Source organism: Mercenaria mercenaria, chromosome 12 (genome assembly GCF_021730395.1).
Source record: "Mercenaria mercenaria strain notata chromosome 12, MADL_Memer_1, whole genome shotgun sequence".
NCBI classification, from domain to species: Eukaryota; Metazoa; Mollusca; class Bivalvia; order Venerida; family Veneridae; genus Mercenaria; species Mercenaria mercenaria.
In genome coordinates this window covers 81,288,711-81,310,216 of record NC_069372.1, presented here as the reverse complement: position 1 = coordinate 81,310,216, position 21,506 = coordinate 81,288,711, and the positions used below count along the sequence as shown (strand labels likewise).

Below are 21,506 nucleotides of genomic sequence, written 5' to 3'. Positions count from 1 at the left end.
GTTAATGACATATTATATTATTCAACTGATTCTCATATTCATATTTAAAAAAGTGGCTGAAAGGCGAAAAAATATCGCAATTTCGTTTACAAGATATTGATGTACACGAAAAGAAGTCAAGACTTATCCAGCAGATGTTGTTACTTATATCAAGTTTTAAAGGGAGTTGAGTATTTAACATTGGTCTGTATTCATTATACGATAACATCAAGCAGGGGCAATGTTTAACAGTCGTTAAAACATCGAAATATAATATTGTGAGACATGCTTGTGCTGTGCTTAACTACATTTAAACATAAAATCAACTTAATATGCTAAAATTTACTCTGAGCACATTTAAAGTTACATGCACCAATGATGATCTGAGAGTTTTAACAAGCTGTATCTCTTGCTTATAGTTAAAATATGTTTCATTTTAAAATGCATTTAAAATAAATAGCTAGTGGTCTTATATAAAAACACCCTTAAGTAAAAACGCATTCCAAACTTTATTGACAATACCATAATTTTACTGAATAATACGAAACGATTGTTTACATCTGATAAGGATGATAGGGGATGTCGGTGTGACTTATATCAAGTAATAGAATATAACTCAAGATTTAAAACATTATTTAGTCAAATGTTTCATTCATGCACAACGACTATCGTCATTTTAAAAGAAATGCCCATTGTTCTTTAGTTTTATATTGAAACCGGAAAAGTGGATTACAGAATATATGAAACAATGTAGGATATCTTAAATTCTAGAAACAAAATTTATACATAGACATAGATCATTCTTATATGACAGACGTATATCAAATATGTATGATTTGATATTCATTTCAAAATATGTATGATTTGATATTCATTTTAATTCATTTTATTTTAAAACAATAATATTTACAAATTCGCATCAGCATCCAAGATCAAGTGTTTCCTTTCCCTCTGAAAACTTTGGCATGCAAAAGGAGATAATTGTTGGATGGAAATAGATCGCGCATGTGTTGTCTTAATACCTGTAAGCGATAAATGAACGTGTTATTTCGAATATGATTGAAAACGATTATGAATATGATTGAATCTATATGTTAAAAAGTATGTTATACTATGAATTAATAGCGTTATAATATCATTATATGGGTAATTATCCAGGCACTAGCGTGTGTTGTTCAAGATATAAAAAAAAGTAATCATGAGAAAACATTCCTGAAAATATATAAAATATATAAACATTATACATTCGAATAGAGTAAATATTGAGCGAAGTCACGGTATTGAATGGAATTTTGTGTTAAATTTTATATGGATTTAATGTATGGAATCTGGACTTTGCTATGGTATATATGACTTTATGCTGTCAATTCTTTGTAAAAAGATATTTGAAGATATTTAAAGAACAATAGAGGACAATAGAGTTTTGATATGTATCGATGGTTTCACGCATGACGCTTTCATTTTAATCCGTCTATTGTGTTGTTATTTTATAGAGTATATGCTACATATGAGCTCACGGCTCAGTGTTATATCTGAAATTATAAATTACGGAAGCCTAAAAGGGACAAAATTGCTATCAGCCGTAAAACATATTGATAAAGAATTGACATAGAAATTATGGGGGTTGATATTGACGTGTACAGAAAACGGATTGGAGGTTTTAGCGGTGGTAGGCACTACAGTGGATCATGTTCGAAACAACAATATAACCCTTTAACAAAATCTTCTGAAATATATTATCGTGCTTTTGCTTGTAGAATAGTAATCATTAGTGTATTACTGGGATATAGACTCCTTCTTGCGTCTTGTTGTTATCTTAAGACAGGAATTATTGAAGAGTTAACATCACCGCATGAGATTTTATGCACCAGTTATGCAGTTGGTCAGATTGAAACCCGATTACTGCTAAATGCAGTGACCGATTGTTCAAATACATGTCCTTTGTCAGAATTTCTGTATAACATTTATAACCAGAGATTATTACTTTTATCATCTGATGTGGAACTGAACCCAAGACCAACGGCCGAAACTCAACAAATTTTGGATGCTATTTCGTCGTCTAATATGATAATGTCACAACATATCGAACAAGTAAAACATGAAATACTTGCTGTTCGTGCGGATATGGCAGAAGTTAAAAACGAAGTACCATATATAAAATCCAAAGTTTCTGGTGTTGAATTAGAACAGCGAAATATGAAATGTAAATTACAAGAAATTGACTCTCAGATGGATACATTGACATATAAAAGTGAAATTGTTGATGGTGACGTAAGAGAACTAGCAATGAATTTTGAGATGAAACTTGAGCAGATTGTTGACATACAGAGACAGATGCACTATCTTGATAAGGAAAATCGTAAGAATAATCTGAGAGTTTTTGGAATTAACGAATCTGATGATGAAACACCGGAATCCTTGAAAACCAAAATTGAAAATGAACTTTTGAAAGTTGCCTATCCAGAAGACGATAATATGTTTTCTTCGATCCTATACGCAAGAAGGCTTGGCAGCTTTAACGGTGACCAACCAAGAATGGTATTGATTAAAGCTGCAACTTTTGACATTAAAATGAAACTTTTTTCAGTGAGAAATAAATTGCGAGCAAATGAAATAAGAATCTCAAATGACTTGACGAATTACGAAAGGGGAAAACTAAATGAGTTTAAAAGGCAAGGGAAAAAGGGTTATTTCTTAAATGGAAAATTAAAAATTTTGCCTGAAAGACAAGAACACACTGAAATTAAAACCAGGCTATAACGTAAAGCGGGTAGAAAGGTTGAGAGAAACAGCAATACTGTTGAGCTCGACGTTAGCACAGAAAATGTTATGGAAAACGATTCAAGCGAAAATGTAACATCCTATGTTCCACCACCAGATGTTGAATAGGACATCGGCCGAAGTCCAACACATGTATATAGTAACATTAACATAGTATGTTGGAATATTAATGGTTTAATGGTGAACAATTACATGACTCAAATTTTATTGAATATTTAAAAACATTTGACATAACATGTTTAATCGAAACTTGGATTTCTGATTTTGAAATCGTTCAAACTTTATTATCAGACTACAGCTGATTTTTTGTCCAGCTAAACCTTCAAAGAAGGGTGGAAGGAATATGGGTGGTGTGTTGGTATACATGAAAACAATGATAGCTAAACATGGGTCTCGAATACTTTATGATTGTGACTTTGGTATTGTTTTTCGTTTTGAAAGGTCTTTCTTTTATTATCACGTGATTTGATATTTGTATTTATTTATTTGCCACCAGAACATTCTCCATACTATGTTGATAAATCAATGATGGGTATACAGGGTCTTGAAAACCTATTAGTTGAAAATCATGACATATTTAATAATTGTGAAATATTAATTTCTGGCGATTTAAATGCACGCATAGGGGATCTTAAAGACACTGTTCCCGCTGAACAAAATATCCCTGAAATGAACAAATACCTTGATATTCTAGATGACAATATGGTTTTACCTAGAAAATGCCGTGATAGTAAAATAAATAGTTATGGCAGAGAATTAATATCCCTTTGTAAAGCTTACTCACTATACATATTGAATGGTAGGTTTAACCCTGGTAGTGGCGATTATACCTACATTTGTAATACTGGGTGTAGTACTGTTGACTATTTTATAGGTACACGTGAACTGATTGAAAAAGATATTCATATGACACTCGATTCGAAATCGGATAGCGACCACTTGCCTATTTGTCTGTCTATATCTGTAGATAACGTACAGGACAATGTTGATAATAACGAGGTTAACCAGGCAATAAATGATAAATTTGCCATTAACAACGAAAACTGTGATACATTTAAAACTGTGTTGTTTGACTATATAAGCAGTGGATTATTTGATACAATTGATCTGCAAATACATGAAAATGATAATGAATCAGATGTTAATGAAATTGTTATTGGTTTTGAAAATGCTTTATATATGTGTAGTGATCCTTTTAAAATACCTACACGTAAGCATACAATTTCTTCCAAAAATAAAAAGTGGTTTGACAATGAATGTAATAATCTTAAGCGTAAAAGCAATAAATTATTGAGAAACTTTCGTCTATCCAGGACTGTTGCTGATTTGACTACGTATTCTGACAGTAAAAAAATATAAGCTTGCGTGTAGATTGAAAAAGGAAGATTATAGAAAAACTTGTCTTAAGAAATTAGAATCATCGGTAAGAGACTCAAAATTATTTTGGAGAAATCTTAAATTTAATATTAAGGTTGATAAGCCTGTTCCAAATATTTCGTCAGAGGAATGGTTTCGGCATTTTAAGCGGGTATTCGGTACTGAAAATGAGGATGATGAACTGCCTATTCAAGATCAAGATTTTAATTTAGATGAGGTTGAACAAATTTTATTTAACAATGACATTACTGATGAAGAGATCTTAGCAGCAGTAAAAGATATTAATCCAAGAAAAGTTTCATCATGGAATCTCATAGCGGAACATTTTATCTAAGGGGTGGATGCGTTATTACCTTTTATTAGAAAGTTTTTTAACAGATTATATCGATCCGGTGAGTTTCCAGAAAAATGGTCAAAATTTGTTATTGTGCCTTTACATAAAAAGGGAAGTATAAATGAACCGGATAATTATAGAGGTATTGCCCTGATAGAAGTATTCAGTAAATTGTATATTAGTATTTTAACAAAACGAGTAACTTTCTATGTAAATGCTTTTCATAAAATTACGGAGTCCAAGGCAGGTTTCCGCGCGGATACTAAACAGTAGATAATGGTTTTGTGTTGTACTCGTTGGTAAACAAATATTTGTCTAAGAAAGGTAGAAAACTTTATGTAGCATTTGTAGATTTTAAAAAAGCGTTCGATTCCGTAAATAGGTCAAAGTTATTCTTTGCACTGCGCCAAAGTGGTATAAAGGGGAATTTTTTTCAATCTATTATGAGTATTTATACAACTGTTAAAGCTTGTGTTAGGAACGGCACATGTTTTACAAGTACATTTGATTGTCCAATTGGTTTACGACAGGGGTGTAAGCTCAGTCCTATATTATTTTCAATCTTTATCAATGAATTAGATAATGTAATTCGTAACTGTGGTACACATGAAGTTCAGCTAACACCTGGTGATGTAGAAGTATTTCTGTTAATGTTCGCTGATGATGTAGCCCTGTTGTCTAATGCAATTCGGGGGTTACAACGTCAGCTGGACGTGTTACATAAATATTGTTTAGAATGGAAACTCTCTGTAAATATTGGGAAAACAAAAATAGTTGCTTTTAAAAATGGTGGTAATCTATCATCAAGAGAAAAGTGGTATTACGATGGTAAGCAAATTGAAACTGTTAGTGCATTTTCATATGTTGGCTTAAATTTTTCTTGTAGATTATCATTATATCAAATGGCTGAGTCTATGGCATTTAAGGCTAAAAAGGTATTATTATCCCTGTTGAATAGTATGTATGAGATGTTTCCTATCACTAATAAAACGTTTCTTAAAATATTTGATACTAAAATAAGTCCAGTTTTGCTGTATGGGGCTGAAATCTGGGGTATGGAAAAAATGGAATGCATTGAACGGGTACATATATGTGACAGAGCATGAGATTTTGGGTCCAAATGCAATTTTTGTCGAAAATGTGATTTTTCGCTAATCTGGCAGATTGACATGTTCGGAGTAAATATCTGCAATTTCAGATCAGAAATCAGTCGTTGTCATGGAGAAATTGCCTCATTTTGGACACCATGTTTTTTATCTAAATGCATCAAAATACTGAGGCCAAATATCTAAATGAAGACTGCTTCTTAAAACTGTATCACAACTAAATACACAATAAAATAACAAAAACAGCATGCAGTTACTAAAATTTATTGTTTATTGTCGCTTTCGTTCATTTCATTAGTAATTACATTATTTTTAAAAATCGTTACCATGGTAACACATGTGTTAAAACCCAATTATAATAGTTCATTGTAAAATTAATTTATAACTTACACTTAGAACATGATATAAACATGCAATTAAATTTTTCTAGTTCAGACTTAATTTACAGAATACTGTATTTGTTTACAATTTTTTATGACATTCTTTTTCTTCAAAAAATACAGATTTCATTTGATACTGGGATATGTAACATTATAAAACTTTGATATTAACCTTGATATTACAAACACTTAAATCACTGCAATTTTTCACAGGAACTGTCACAAAAACAATGGCACAAGAACATATATTAGATATAAATATTACTAACTGTGATTTTGCTAACATTTCAGATGTTTTAATAATCAGAAGTTTTGTTACCATAGCAACAAAATCACTTATTATTACTAAAAAATATTCTTTTTGTCTTTTATTTTAAACAATTTGTGCAGTTACATTTTTGTCCAATACATCAATATCAAAATAATAAACTGTCATATGTGAAAGTAAGAAACATCATTTCATGTAAACTACTGCAACATGTTTTGAGAAATACATACATTCCTAATATGTATGTCTAAATTACAATACTATTATTTCAACCAATATTTGTGTTGTAGTAGTGTTCATTGTGTTCAGCATAGTGTTATCTTGATGCAATTATAACATATAAAAGAGAAATTTATTTACATAATATAGTTCAATAAAATAAAACATATAAACCGGAAACTGGTTGTTTACATTTACATACAATTTTGAAAGTGAAATTATCGTTGCCATGGCAACAATTTTCTACTTTCTTTGAAAGGGTAATGTTTTGTCAATTTTCCTGAGAAAATATGAATATTTGAAGTGTATCTTCTGCATATTCACACAATAAACAGTGTAATGTCATGTATTTAAGTTACAACATCATTTCATGTTAAATAATGAAACATTGTTTGAGAAATATTGAATTTCGTAATACACCCGTCTTGATATCAACTCTTTCATTTTAATGCAGATTTGTGTGATCACATTGTGTTTTGTAAATGCAATTATTACAGATAAAATAGATATTCAGTTAAATCAATACATACTGATTAAGTAGAATTAATAATTGATGTACATGTTGTTTAAAAAGAACACAGAATCAAAGTCAAATTACCGTAACCATGGCAACAGTGCACTATTTTGTTTAAAAAAACTTTTTTTTTAAATTTTTCTGAGAAAATATAAATATTTCAGGTGTCTGTTTCACAACATTACACCAAAACAATGTATTGTAATCTATCAAAGTTTCAGACAGCATTTCTTGTTAAATAATGCAATCATTTTTTGAGAAATACAAACTTTCTTGATATGCTTGTCTTAATAAAAACTCTGCTATTTTAAGGCATCACACTGTGTATTGTAAATGAAATTATTACATATAAAAGACATATCTACTTACATTATACAGTTTAATCCAGTAAGGTTTATAAATTCATAAGAAACGATGTTCTTCAAATAAGCAAACAAATCAGAAATTAAACTTATGTTACCATGGCAACAATATTCTGCAACAAAATTGATCTGTTTTAAAAGAGTGTCTTCTTATACAATTATAGGCATCAATTCATATAATAAATTCTTGATTATTGATCTTTCAAATAAAAAAAATAAAATTCAGTCTAGAAAAATAAAATTCAGTCTAGAACCAAACATTTTCTGCAACATTCACATCTTTCTTTCACAATTTCTTGAAAATATGGAAACTATCAACACAGGCTCTTCCTGTTAGTAAAATATTTCAAAATGTTAGGACTTCTTGTACATGTTGTACCTTCTAGCCTAATAAAAGCCATTCTGCAAGATCATTGCTACTTTAAATCCAGCATTTATTATTCTTTGAAGTTATAAGCATTGAATTCCTGTTACCATAGCAACAATAAAAAATTTCTAAAAAAATCTTAATAAAATATATTTATGACAGTACTCAACCAGAAATTCTTTACAACATTCATGTAATGGTTTTAAATGACTAAATCATTATGTTTTAATTCAGTATAACAAGTCTTAAAAATCTGAAAAATTCTGGAGTACCTGTTGCAACTGAAAATTTGTCATCAAAAAGCAGTTTTTTCATACACTGTCAATGTTTTCTTCAATGCACATAATTAATAACCCTGTTTAAATAACAGAACTAATTTCACAACAGTCTAGTTTGGCTTACATTTATAACAGCAATTGAAAAAATGTAATCCTATAATAACAAATCATCTATAGTACATTCACACAGTAATTTCTTACTTTTGCAGCATTAAAATAAATATTAGCTTCATACAGAGAAATTATTGTCACTGGAAAGTCTGTAAAATTACTCTTACAGTCATTTTAATATTGCTACATGAACAAACAAAACTTTCTTATTGAACATCACACATGACTGTCCATTATTTTACTGGAACTATCTGAATATCAAATCCATGAAAAAAACTATATTGAAAATGCAAATGGAAATATCTGTAACTCAGTAACTGTCTACAAAGGAACTTGGTGAGCCTTGTTACAGGATAAACATTTAGAGAATCACCATCTTGTCTGACATTCCCCTAGTGAAAGAATATTATAACTTCACTTAGTATTTAGTTTCCTTTTCTTTGAACTCTTTGTTTCTGACTGTTCAACTTTTATCAGTGAAGGTTTTGGTACTGTTGGCATAGTAAAGATTTGCTTGTTTGCACAATATGGAGCAACTTGCTCATAAAGATACCACAACCGAGCAGCATCTAATCCAGTTGGGTGTAATTCACCAGGGAAGTCAGTAGGTTGGATGGGTTCCTTTAACATATTAAATGAAGTTTCAACTCCATCAGCATATCTTCTGAGAAAAACTGTGCCAGGGAATTCTTTGCTCATACTGCAAAATAAAAATGCAAAATAGGACAACATTAGCACCAGGTAAAAAAGAATGCTTCAATTTAATTTCTAAGTTTATTACAATCAACTTGATAATGAATACAAACAAGAGTTGTCCATAAGACAGCGCGCTCGGCTTTTCTAAGTGCTTAGCTTTGAATTAGAGTTTTGTAAGTGAAAGCTTTATTAAACTTTAACCTCAGATTCAGATTTATGGGTAATGTTTCACCTTGTATGTATTTTGGTAAGTAATAACTATTAGGAGTTTCAAGTTAAAAGCTTTGAAAGTAACAAAAATAATTGACTATATAAAAACTTTAACCGAATGTTCCAAGTTAAAAAAGGGGCATAACTCTGTCACAATTCCAATCATAGTTTTGGGGATTGTTTCTCCTGTTGTACACTTTGATAGTAAAAAACGATAAGTCAATAGCTTTGACAGTAACAGAGATATTTGATTTGTTCAAAAACTTTAACAGATGCTGGGACAGGTGCAGTAGCTCTACTTTTCATCGTTACTTTTTGATGAAAAGTAGAGCTAAAAACCGAATATAAATAAAGTACAATTTGAAATAATTTCTATATCACATTATGTCAAAATATCTTATGCTTGCGAAAATATCAATTTATTGCTTTTATTTTCTAGTTCATAAATATTTGAAAAGTCAGTGAAAACCATAAGTAAAATTACATACCGAAAATGATGAAAATCTTTCAGTCTTGGTATTCGACGAAAGAACCTTTTACAGAACAGCCCCCACTCGAAAAACTGAACTGGGCAGGTGGGATCATTTGTGACATGCGGAATGTTATGCCCATTCCGGGAAGACTCTTTAACAGTTGCTGCCACCTGTTCTATAGTCTCTGCAGATGCATTCCTCCATTTGACTTTCCACAACCCAAAATGCCAATCCGGATGAAATTTTGTATGTCCGGCCTCCATAAGGGAAAATTCTAAAGTACTGTGCAGACCAGATAAAATTCGCCACATTCCATACCTTTAAGACAGAAAACATATTAAAATTAGTACTTGATATCTCATTTCTATAAACTGATAGGCGAACTGATGTAAACCAGGATAACATGACATTTAAATCTAAATTCTGTAATTTTATGTTAGCTTCTATGTTGCTATAATTATCTCTGTAATGAATAACATTTTAACTGGACACAAAGGTCAATAGACTTTATTTAATTATGGTAATTATTTAATGATGGTAATGTATATACTGTGAAATAAGTTTATTTTGTGGGCACAAAATATAGTGGCTGTGACCAGTAGGCTATACTGTTGAATTCATATATTTTTATGTTCAGTAGTATTAATTTAAAATCAGTACCAAATTTAAGGTACATATCTAAGAATTGTGCCCCCATCCTTTCATGAATGTCATATACATACTGGATTGTATAATAAATCTTACCCTATAACAATGTTGTTTTTATTCTGACCACTGCAATTATCCATATGCAAACAGACCTGACTCTCTCCATAACCATGATGCTGCAAATGGTGATGCAGCATGCTTGCAACAGAGTTTGCCCCCTTTCCAATGTCATGCTCCTCATCCATGAGATAAAATGTCTGGGATCCTGAAACACAGAAGTTTTATGTCAAATACAATCACCATTAATAAAGTGTTTTTACAATCAGCATTTATATAGTGTATCTGACTGTTTTAATTTCTCACAATTTTTAAAGGGCAAATATACATCACTTCACTTTAAATATAACAATGTATAATGCCTCCTGCACATTTCAGATATTATTCTAGTTCCAAAAGTTTAAACATTGATCGTTATTTCCTTTCACTTTCATTAGTGCTGAAAAGAAAAGAGAAATAGTTTACACAGAAAAAACTTACATATTAATATTGCTTAATTTTTTTTAAAATATCATACATTTTGTAGGCATGAAAAAAATTACCTGAACCTTCTGCACAGACACCAAAGCACTGACATTTTCTTGGTGTTTTAAAGAAAAGCGGTCCAACTTGTTGGGCATAATGTGGATAATGGATTTGCTGTGCGTAGTCAAAACTGTAATGTTGACAAATATCACTGGAACATACTGGCTGCCCTGAAAAATATAAATTCATATTGAGTGTTGTGTTTAGATCATACCTTAAAATAGATATGTGTCAGACTGAAATGAGTACGACTATAATTATGACTACTGAACGGTTTATAACTGCAATGGTTATAACAATGACATTAATAGATAGATCAGTGGTTTGGATTTTCTTAGTACAGTTTTTTAGACAGTTTTGAAATAAATGAAATGACACAGAAACCCAACAATGTCATTACCTCTGACCTTTCTCTCATCTGATAAGTTTTTGTATACTGATTTAGCATTTTCACATTGCTCTCTGTAATGATCTCTCTGTGTTTTAACTTTGTCTAGATGATCCTGATACTCTTTTAATTTTTCTGTTTTTTGTTCCTCAGAGAGATTACCGCCCTTAGTAATATCTGTAACATAACCTTGACACTTATGACATAAATCTGTTGCCGGTTTCATTACTAGTATTTGTGGACACTGTTCCAACCAAATTTTGCGAAATTCAGACAAACATATTTTGCGAAATTGCATGTCCTCTGCAGCTTTAAGATACAGATTATGAATGTCAGCTTTAGATTTGTCTGAGGGCAATAATGTAGTTTTTCCTTCCCTGTAGTTTGGAAGTCGACCAGGTAGAGGTAATCCATATTTATTTGCGTAAGTATTGAGAAAGGTGGTGACATTGTTCACATCACCAACGGTAAGGGCATGCTTAGGGGTTTTGCCAAAATTGCCATGTCTTCTCGCAACCAACCCTTCATTATCTAAAGATTTTGCTATTCGGTCTATGGTTTTCCTTTGAACACCATGTGCAAAGGCAAACGTGCTTCTACATATATATTTCCCATTAAAAACGTAAGTTTGCCTCGCCTTAACTCTTTCTTTATTTACACGTTTTTTTGAGCAAGTCTCATCACCCGATTTTCTGTGATGAAAAAGTTGTATCTTAATCATTAAGTCTAGTTCCTTTTTCTCAGTTTCTAAACAGTGGTTGCGATATTCAACAAGTGTCTCCCAATTTAGAATTGTGCTGCAAGGCTTTCCATATAATCTGATGCAACCACAGCCTTCTGTATGGAACTTCGACTGCGCGGACTGTTCTAACAAGTCTACATCTCTCTGCTCTATTTCAAATTCAGTATCATTAACATGACCTTGAGAAAGTATGTCTGTATCAGAATCATTACAATCACTTGACTCGGCACTTGAATTCTGTTCATTTTGAAATGTATTGGGCTCAATGTTCCCAAAGTATAAATCATTAACTCGGTCAATTTCATCTAGAAAGTCATCATCTTGATCAAGAACTAACTCTTCTGGCACAGTGGTTCTAGTTATATTAGAGTTGAAACTACTTTGGCTAAGGGAAGCCATTATCATGTTCAAATCATCGTATGGTAAATTTATTTCTGCTACATTGTCAAGATTTTGACATTTACAGAAAAATTACGACCTTCAAAATTTTAACTTCCGGGTTTGTTTGATTAAATATCTCCCATTTACAGTCAGTATTGTTGTAAAAATAAATAAGAAACACACAGGTCAATAAATCTTGTACTCACCTGCAAAATCATGAACTGCAAATCACTTATCCAACGAAATAAGTCGTAAAAATAATGTTTTCATGACACAATTTCTTGCTGGACGTAATACGACCTTCACATTGTCCACAAATTGTAGAGAGATTAAAGGGCGATAAACCTTCTATTTATTGAAAGTAAACGAAATGGTAATACACGGAATGGACGAAATGAGTACGATATATTTAAGGCTTCTTCCCTTATTCGTGGAACCGCATAAGAAAGAATGATTGTTTGATAAATAGTCTTTAATTGAAAGAAAAACACGTGTTGAATTACACCAACTTCTGTGACGTAACTTTAATCGAGTTTTTCTCGAATGACGTAACGCCGAATTTGGACCCAAAATGTCATGGTGCGTCACATATATGCGTGCAAAAGATTTATGTGTGCGCCTTTAAATTCATGCAATGCCGTAATTGTTGGTGATTGCGCCAGTTTTCCAAGTCTGATGTGTGAACTGGAAAGAAATTGAAGGTGGAGTTGAGTACACAAACTACAAATTTAGTTTTAATAGTCCTATCTGAAATGGGTCATAACGCAAGACAAAATAATAAATCATGATACTCGTTACAATATGTGCCTGTCCACTTCACTAGTATGTTGATGGTGAATAGAAAGTTTCTTTTACATTTGACCGAAACTGTAAGTACATAATGTACATATGTAATATTGATATTGTAAAATGGCATAACCCCAGAAAAAATATGTCAACACAGAAATTTCGACAATATGCTCATGCCAAATCTGGACAACATGCATATGCCCACTTCACGTAGATGATTTGTATACCAACTTACATTTGCATTTGATAAAAATGTAGGATGAAATAAGAACAAAATGTACTAATATTACTATGTATGAAATGGGGAAACTCCAGATAAAAATGATATAAATGTCCATACAATATGTACGTACTCATTTTATGATAATGGCATATCACCTGTTTCATTTGAATAGGAATGAAAGTGAGAGAGGATTCGAAACCACAATAAACAAATGAAACTGTAATATTTAATATATAAAATCCAAAACGAGTTACAATATGTGCATGTGCACTGCATGTTGATGATTTATATAATGTTTCATTTGAATTTGAAGGAATCTACGAAGAGTTGAATACACAAGGTATCAATGTAGCAGTGGATAAACAAAGTTGAACGTTGAACAGCAGCATGTATCAACATATCATAAAATAATCAAACGTATAAGTCCCGACAATTTGTGCGTTTCATCGTGTTGATAGCATATTTTGAGTTTTATTATTAAGTTTGTAACGCATATTTCTTTCTTTCACAAATAACTTTATTTTCTCATTAAATCTCATCTGCTAAAACTGTGTATTGAAAATGAATTTGAGAAGTATATGATTTTTTTATCATAGTTTGTTCAATAAACTATTATCAAAATACTGACATCTAGCACAGCTTTACAAAAAAAATCTCGATATCAGTCAAGCAAAAAATCAAGCTGTGGACCCAATATTTTTATTTGTCTACTTTTCTTAACATTTCTCGAAGTTTTGTTAAATCAAGTTTTTTTTTATAAAATCGTACATTGTAGAAAAAATGATCCGACCGTGCAGAGCTTTCTTTATATAAAGCTAGTATGTTTTAAGCAAAATTGAAAATGTCAAAGCAGATATATAAACATGTACATGACGGTTTTTAATAAATTTATTGTTTAAAATGTTAGATGTATCTGTAATAAAATAAATGAAACTATTAGTTATATATCTTTGTTTTTTTTACTTGAACTTATTTAGGTACCTTAAACAGTGTCTTCGACTCCTTAAGGGGGTAGGTTACCTTAATATTTGTATGTGTGCATGCCCAACTGGAAGCTAACGTGAATATTTACGATAATATTTACGACAAACACAAAAAGCATTAACCTATGTCTTGTCTGGTGCTTAATGATTAGGTAATGCGGAAGTAATGAATAAATTACCACAGAAACGCTACAAAACATTGTTACCTTAAGGTATTAGACCCGTAATAGAGTATCTCCTTTTGAAGAATATTCAAATCCTACCATAAACATACTTTGAGAGAATTTTGTTTTGGTTATTTTTGAATGAAGTTAACAAAAAATGATATTGACAGTTTTATTTTGTGCTTTATAATTGTTTACCAATACTTTGATGTTTTCTTTTATCAAAATTATTGGTATGATAAATTATTTGCAAACGTTTTGGATAGTGGCTTTGAAAGTTGTCTGTACTTGAGCTTGAGGAAATACCATAAATAATACATTAAAAAAACAAAAAAAAACAAAAACGGCACGGTGAAGGTTATCTGAAAATTGCTACATAGTGTGAAATACGGCCAACTTTAAAAATAAACCAAACAAATGCCATTTTTTGAATATTACTATTACTATAAGGGGTCCAATTACCTGTCAGTTACCGCGCAAAATTAGCATTTTTAATTTCAACTATTTTGAAACAGCCATTATTTGCCATACTATTTTTATGAGTATTTCGCTCTGAATAATGATCAATATTTTGTGACTTTTGTGTAGTTATATTAAAATATTATGAGGAAAGTAAGAAAGTGGATGCTGGTAACTGATGTGATTGGGAATATAACTGGGCGAAATATTACTTATTGCAGCTATTCTCAAAAAATAAAAATGGGACTTTTGATTTGTAATACCCTTTTCCGTTTCCATTGATAATTTGGTACTTATATGTTAAAACTGTGCTCTTAAATTGTTCAAAATTCAGTAGAAAAAAGAAATGTCTTGAATTGCGTTAATGTTACCATGGAAACAAACCACGTAACCTTTATATCTAAGGGTAAAATTTAAATACATTTACACTTGTCAACTTAAGAAACACAACGTCAGCTTTTTTTCTGTACTTTAACACTAGGTATGAGAATAGATATTGCAAGCACAATGATTTTTACACAAAAATGTTAGATAAGGAGTACTGCTGTAAATATTTTGTGCTTTGAAATTTGTTTTAAGTAAATTTATCAAATGTTTGACGTCGCAGCAGTGTAATAAAGCCATTACATAAAAAATGATTATACACTAGTGTAATAAAGCTTTGAAGTCAACGTCATTTGTAGTATAGGAGACGTTGGTCAAATTGACTTATTTTTATAGTAACTGAAAGTAGAAATTTTGATGTTTCGACAGAAAAAGCTAACATGTGATAAAAAAAATTGCATTTGTCACTTTCCACATTGAATTTATTAAACCCGTTGAATAAAATTGATAAAATGCTCGCAGAGCAGAGCATTTTATTATTTTATTCAACTCGTGTAATAAATTCGATATAAAAAGGCACCGATGTAATAATCTCTATGCAAAAAGCATGAACATATTACTTACTTTAGAAGTAAAATATTTTGAGGCCACTTTAAACGAGAAAGGTAATTTCATTTAATCTTTTTCAGAGAAATTACGATAAAAAGCAAGTTATAAGATATTTTAAGCATCTCTGTTGTTATAGGTACTTAAAACGTTGAGCCAAATAGGGTACAATGTAAAGTGTTGAGTATTTTACGAAAGGCCCGTGGTGACATTTCAACTTCATTATTTCACGATTTCTGCTTCCTGATTTCACGATTTCCACTTCATGAATTCACGATTTCACGATTTCCACTTCATGAATTCACGATTTCACGAATTCACGATTTCACGAAAAAACTTCACGATTTCATGATTTCACGATTTCATTATTTCACGATTTCTTGATTTCACGATTTCCACATCATGAATTCACGATTTCACGATTTCTGCTTCCTGAATTCACGATTTCCACTTCTTGAATTCACGATTTCACGATTTCCACTTCATGAATTCACGATTTCCACTTCACTATTTCACGATTTCCACTTCACGAATTCACGATTTCCACTTCACATATTCACGATTTCACGATTTCCACTTCACGAATTCACGATTTCCACTTTACGAATTCACGATTTCACGATTTCAACTTCACGATTTCCACTTCATGAATTCACGATTTCACGATTTCAACTTCACGAATTCACGATTACCACTTCACGAATTCACGAATTCACGATTTCAACTTCACGAATTCACGATTTCCACTTCACGAATTCACGATTTCCACTTCACGAATTCACGATTTCACGATTTCAACTTCATGAATTCACGATTTTCACTTCACGAATTCACGATTTCACGATTTCAACTTCATGAATTCACGATTTCATGATTTCCACTTCACGAATTCAGGATTTCACGATTTCCACTTCACGAGTTCACGATTTCATGATTTCCACGTCACGAATTCAGGATTTCACGATTTCCATTTCACGAATTCACGATTTCAACTTCATGAATTCACGATTTCCACTTCACGAATTCACGATTTCACGATTTCAACTTCATGAATTCACGATTTCACGATTTCCACTTCATGAATTCACGATTTCACGATTTCAACTTCACGAATTCACGATTTCCACTTCACGAATTCACGATTTCACGATTTCAACTTCATGAATTCACGATTTCACCATCGTGAAATCGTGAATTCGTGAAGTGGAAATCGAGATTTCGTGAAGTGGAAATCGAGATTTCGTGAAGTGGAAATCGTGAATTCATGAAGTGGAAATCGTAAAATCGTGAATTCATGAAGTGGAAATCGTGAAATCATGAAGCAGAATTCGTGAAATAATGAAGTTGAAATGTCACCACGGGTCTTTCGTAGTATTTTGCTATATTACCCTAATACCACGACCTTGAGTTTGTATCAGCTAAAACATTAGATGTTTAACTAATTTGAATTTACCCTGGTAACAAGGTAACCTACTTCGTTAACATCATTAAGCTATTTCCCGCAAGGGAAACATGGAGGACTTACTCGGCCAATTACCTTGAAGAACATATGCCTCGTCCTGGATCGAAATACGGGGTCTTCCTCAGAAGTATAGACTAATATTAACTACTGTGTGTAGGAACCACCGTGCTATCGTTGTTGCCTCCGGTAACCGAAATATCACGATAGTGATGGCACGAACACACGGTAGCGGGCTGGTGATAGAGCGAAGGCGCGCTGGTAGTAGAACGAAGACGCAATTCTACAATGACTGCAGTAAGACGATGACAATGAAGGTGTGATGTTCCTTCTCGTCTTCGTTCTCGTGTATATTGTGTGTAACCAGTAAGACAGCGATAGCACGACGGAAATTACGCTGTCTTATCTAATAATAAGTGAATAGTTTTCCTATCTTACATTCAACAATAAAAAAGTGAGAATGAAAGACAAAATGCATAAAGTATTGTGTTTTTATGTTCTGGTATAAGCGCGCTTGATTTAATGTGCTAACGTATATGTCAGACAGAAAGGCGACTATGCGACAACGTCAGGGCATCAGGTGGACGCGATATCACGATACTATTACGGCTATGCAGAGATGCTACGAGGGCAAATCTATGAGCATGAGACTCAGTATCACTTTGCCTCAGTCACATCAGGTACAAGTAATACCATGAAGGTACTATATTGATGATCAAACTATGATGAGTACTATGATGATGATGACACTAAGATCAATATATCTGTAATCCAGTTGCCATTGAGTGTAGAAAAGGACTATCCGTTTCAGTAAGATACCGTATGTAGAGATTTCTGCAAACTATAACAAGAACGACACGTATCAGAGGGTAAGCGACGAAGTAGATAGGTGCCCTAATAATACACAAGCTACAGGCAAGGGAGGTTTAACAATTAAGTTCCGCCTCGGACCAGTTCTAAGACATGAAGGTAATTTCTCAATTAAAAAAATAAACAAGTATGCGCGTTTCTATAAATAAACAAAGAGGGTAAGTTGAGGTCGTTAACGTTTTATAGAATATATAATTTCCTGTTGCAGAATCGCTTCCAGTAATTAAAAAAATTAATGGAGCAATAATAACTGAAATTCTCTAAATTAATATGCAGATAAGAAAACTTTACTAAGGCTACCATTATGCTCTGAGTCGTACATATAGATTTCAGGAAATAAATACAATAAATGTGACGCTGTTGTATTTATATTTGATACTTGTGAAATCTGATGCTGAGCCGTTTTTTTTCATAAAAAATGACGCACGGCTGATGGAAATATATTGTGTATAATTGCTTAAATTCAGACTTCTCGAAACATCCAATGACCATAGAAAATGTAACGTATTCGTATGCATAATAATCCAGGCAGTCTCCTGTTCCTAGTGCGACGTCAAACATGAGGGAAGTAATTCATTTTACTCGTGTTTATGTTCAGTGAGCTGTCTCAACAGCATGAAAGTGTATGTTTTAACTTGTATATGATATGCATATAATATCATATATTAATGGAGATTCATATTATATATAATAGTCGCGACGCTTCCAAACCATAGCATCACCGCGACCTGTAAATACTTCGAGTTTTTACGCCGTGCGTCGTTAGTATGGTTCGTCGCTCTGCTCTCTAGCATTTGATAACAGTGCCGCTCTTACAACTTGCAAACAGATGAATCAATGGGCAGTTATTGGCACAGGCGGATCCAGGATCCAGGTTAAGTGGAGAGGATGCGAAGTTTCAAGATGGCCTCTGAGAATCATTTAGACACTTACTCCGCAAATGGTGCAATCTGACTTAAATTTTACATTACATTTGGGAATGTACTTTAAATAATCTTAGAAACATACACGAACTGTACGGGAAAAATGAACAGGAATAATTGTCCATAAATTGCGACAGAAATAAAATTCGAATGTGGTTTTGACATATTTATTAAGTTTTTAATAAACTTAATCTAAATTATAATAGATCTTATATGCAATCAAAAAGTTATACATAAAAAAGAAAACCTCCGCCAGGCAAGTAGGTAGGAAGGTGGTCGGGTGGGTGGTGGATGGATGGATGGATGGATGGATGAATGGATGGATGGATGGATGGATGGATGGATGGATCGATCGATCGATAGATAGATAGATAGATAGATAGATAGATGTCGGCATACGAATCATACAATATGAATTTAAGGGCGCAATTATTAGTTTTTCAACCGCCTCGATAGCCTAGTGGTAGAGCGTCCGCTTCGAGTGCGGGAGGTCGTGGGTTCGATTCCCGGCCGCGTCATACCAAAGACGTGAAAAATGGTACCAGTGGCTCCCTTGCTTGGCGCTCAGCATTAAAAGGGCAGAAACTGGCCTCTTCTCTCATACCCTCGTGGCGATGGATTTCATCAGGAATGAGGTGTCGAGAGTGATTAATATAAGTTGTAGAACTTCCTTCACAATCGACCTAAAATAAATTATGTATAAACTAATTATTAGTTTTATTGTGAATTCACAAAATCGCCATACGTTGAAAGGAGACGGAACCTCAGAATGAATTATTATCGTTCATAACGTTAACAATCACATCATATGTATTTTATGCCGACAAGATCGTTAAAAGTAATAACACGTTAACTTTACTTCCACAGAACAAATATAAGTACTGAAAACCAAAAGTTAAGACATGTTAATCCCCAGCTGAATGATACTTTTAGCTTCATGAATAGGAGGATTATCCCAGATAATATCTGTTACTTCGAAGAACGATATTTAATAATTTAATAAAATATTTTTTATTCATAACATGTTTTTTTTTGCAAACGATCACTCTACTTATGCTATGTGCACCCATGAGGCAAGTCACAGATCTGCACTCATAGGGGGTTAAGATTATTTTTTTCTATATCCCACAATAAAACATATTTAAGTTAGATTTTAATTTACGTTGAACAGATAAGATTAATTAGTAAACAAAGATACATTAAGTTCATTTTAGGTAAATATTTAAGCTCAAACGGGAGGTTAACTGTGCTGATTTTTCCGAAAGTCGTTTTCCAACGCGAAAAAGTAACGGAACGCTTTGTAATTACATACATTACATAAAATAGAAAAAGTGGAAACTCAACAGGTCGCTAAACAAGATAAACATGGAAATGTTGCAGGCTCGGTTTGATTGAGCCTGTTCATGGACGGTAGTGGAAATGCATGCTACTGTCCACGCCCTCTAGCCCCGGGTTGAGCAGAACTCAACATTCACACATGCTACAAGCAAAAAAATAATTTAGAGACATCCGCAGATGTGTTCATACGGTGGTGCACATGGAACCTTCAATGATATACTTGCATGTAATTCCATGAAAAGCGGCGTATGGTCCCCAGTTAAAATAATGGGTTTGCCCTAAACGAGAAAACAATGAGCAGAACTAAACAAACTGGAATTTAGAAAGGGGATCTGAGCTATGAGAGCGGGAGTATTTGATCTACCCAGGCCGAAATGTGCAAGCTGAGAATCTAAACAGTACCAATAACACAACATAAAAGTTGTGCTGCACGATCTGAGAAGATCGAAATATAACAGCCCTGATTGAATGTACGGGGAGACATTTACGGCCGCCGCACGGCACAAACAAAGCTGTTGTTATAATAAATATATAAGTATAATCATTTTAAAATTGCAGAAGAAAAAATAATCGCCGTAATTTGTGAAGTGGGAGATAACATTTCGAAATACCATTTGCGTGATAGAAAAACATAACAAAAATAATCCAACAGGAGGGTCAAATTTGAAATCGTCTCAAATATGTAAAAGAAAACGGCGTATTATCTGGATTTTGACGAAACATCTTAGAGTGATCAGTACCAAGCGTATTTGTGCATATCGCCGGTATGCTCCGCTTCGTTAGTCCGTCAAGGTTTTCCTGTTCTAGATCATTAAATTGACACCAGAGAGCTTTGATAGAAAGATCTTGTCCTGCTTTCACGGATCAAATTACTGACATTTTTTTTCGACGAAACATCACATGACTTATCAGTGTCAGGCCTAGTTGTGCATTTCGCTGGCACGGTCCGCTTTGCTGCACAAAATTGCCACCAGAGCTAAAAATAGAAAAAAAATGTCCGACTTTTATAGCTCAAACTGCTGGCTGGTTATTGACGAAACATCACAGGAGTGACCAGTACCAAGGCTAGTTATGCATATCGCCGGTATGTTCAGATTTGCTGCACAAAATGGCCGCCAAAGCTAAAAATAGAAAAAAAAATATTGCCCGGCTTTCACAGGTGAAACTGCTGG

At 32.8% G+C, this 21,506-nt stretch overlaps 1 protein-coding gene across 1 annotated transcript; it reads right to left on the bottom strand.

Moving 5' to 3' along the window:
- Nucleotides 1-7,938: 7,938 nt before the first annotated feature.
- On the bottom strand, nucleotides 7,939-12,229 carry LOC123561263 (uncharacterized). The gene is made up of 5 exons (XM_053520417.1): nucleotides 11,086-12,229; nucleotides 10,703-10,855; nucleotides 10,200-10,368; nucleotides 9,471-9,773; nucleotides 7,939-8,776 (listed from the first exon to the last, which is right to left on the bottom strand). The coding sequence occupies exons 1-5, from the start codon at nucleotides 12,218-12,220 to the stop codon at nucleotides 8,491-8,493; spliced, it is 2,046 nt and encodes a 681-aa protein (XP_053376392.1). The 5' UTR covers nucleotides 12,221-12,229; the 3' UTR covers nucleotides 7,939-8,490.
- Nucleotides 12,230-21,506: the final 9,277 nt, after the last annotated feature.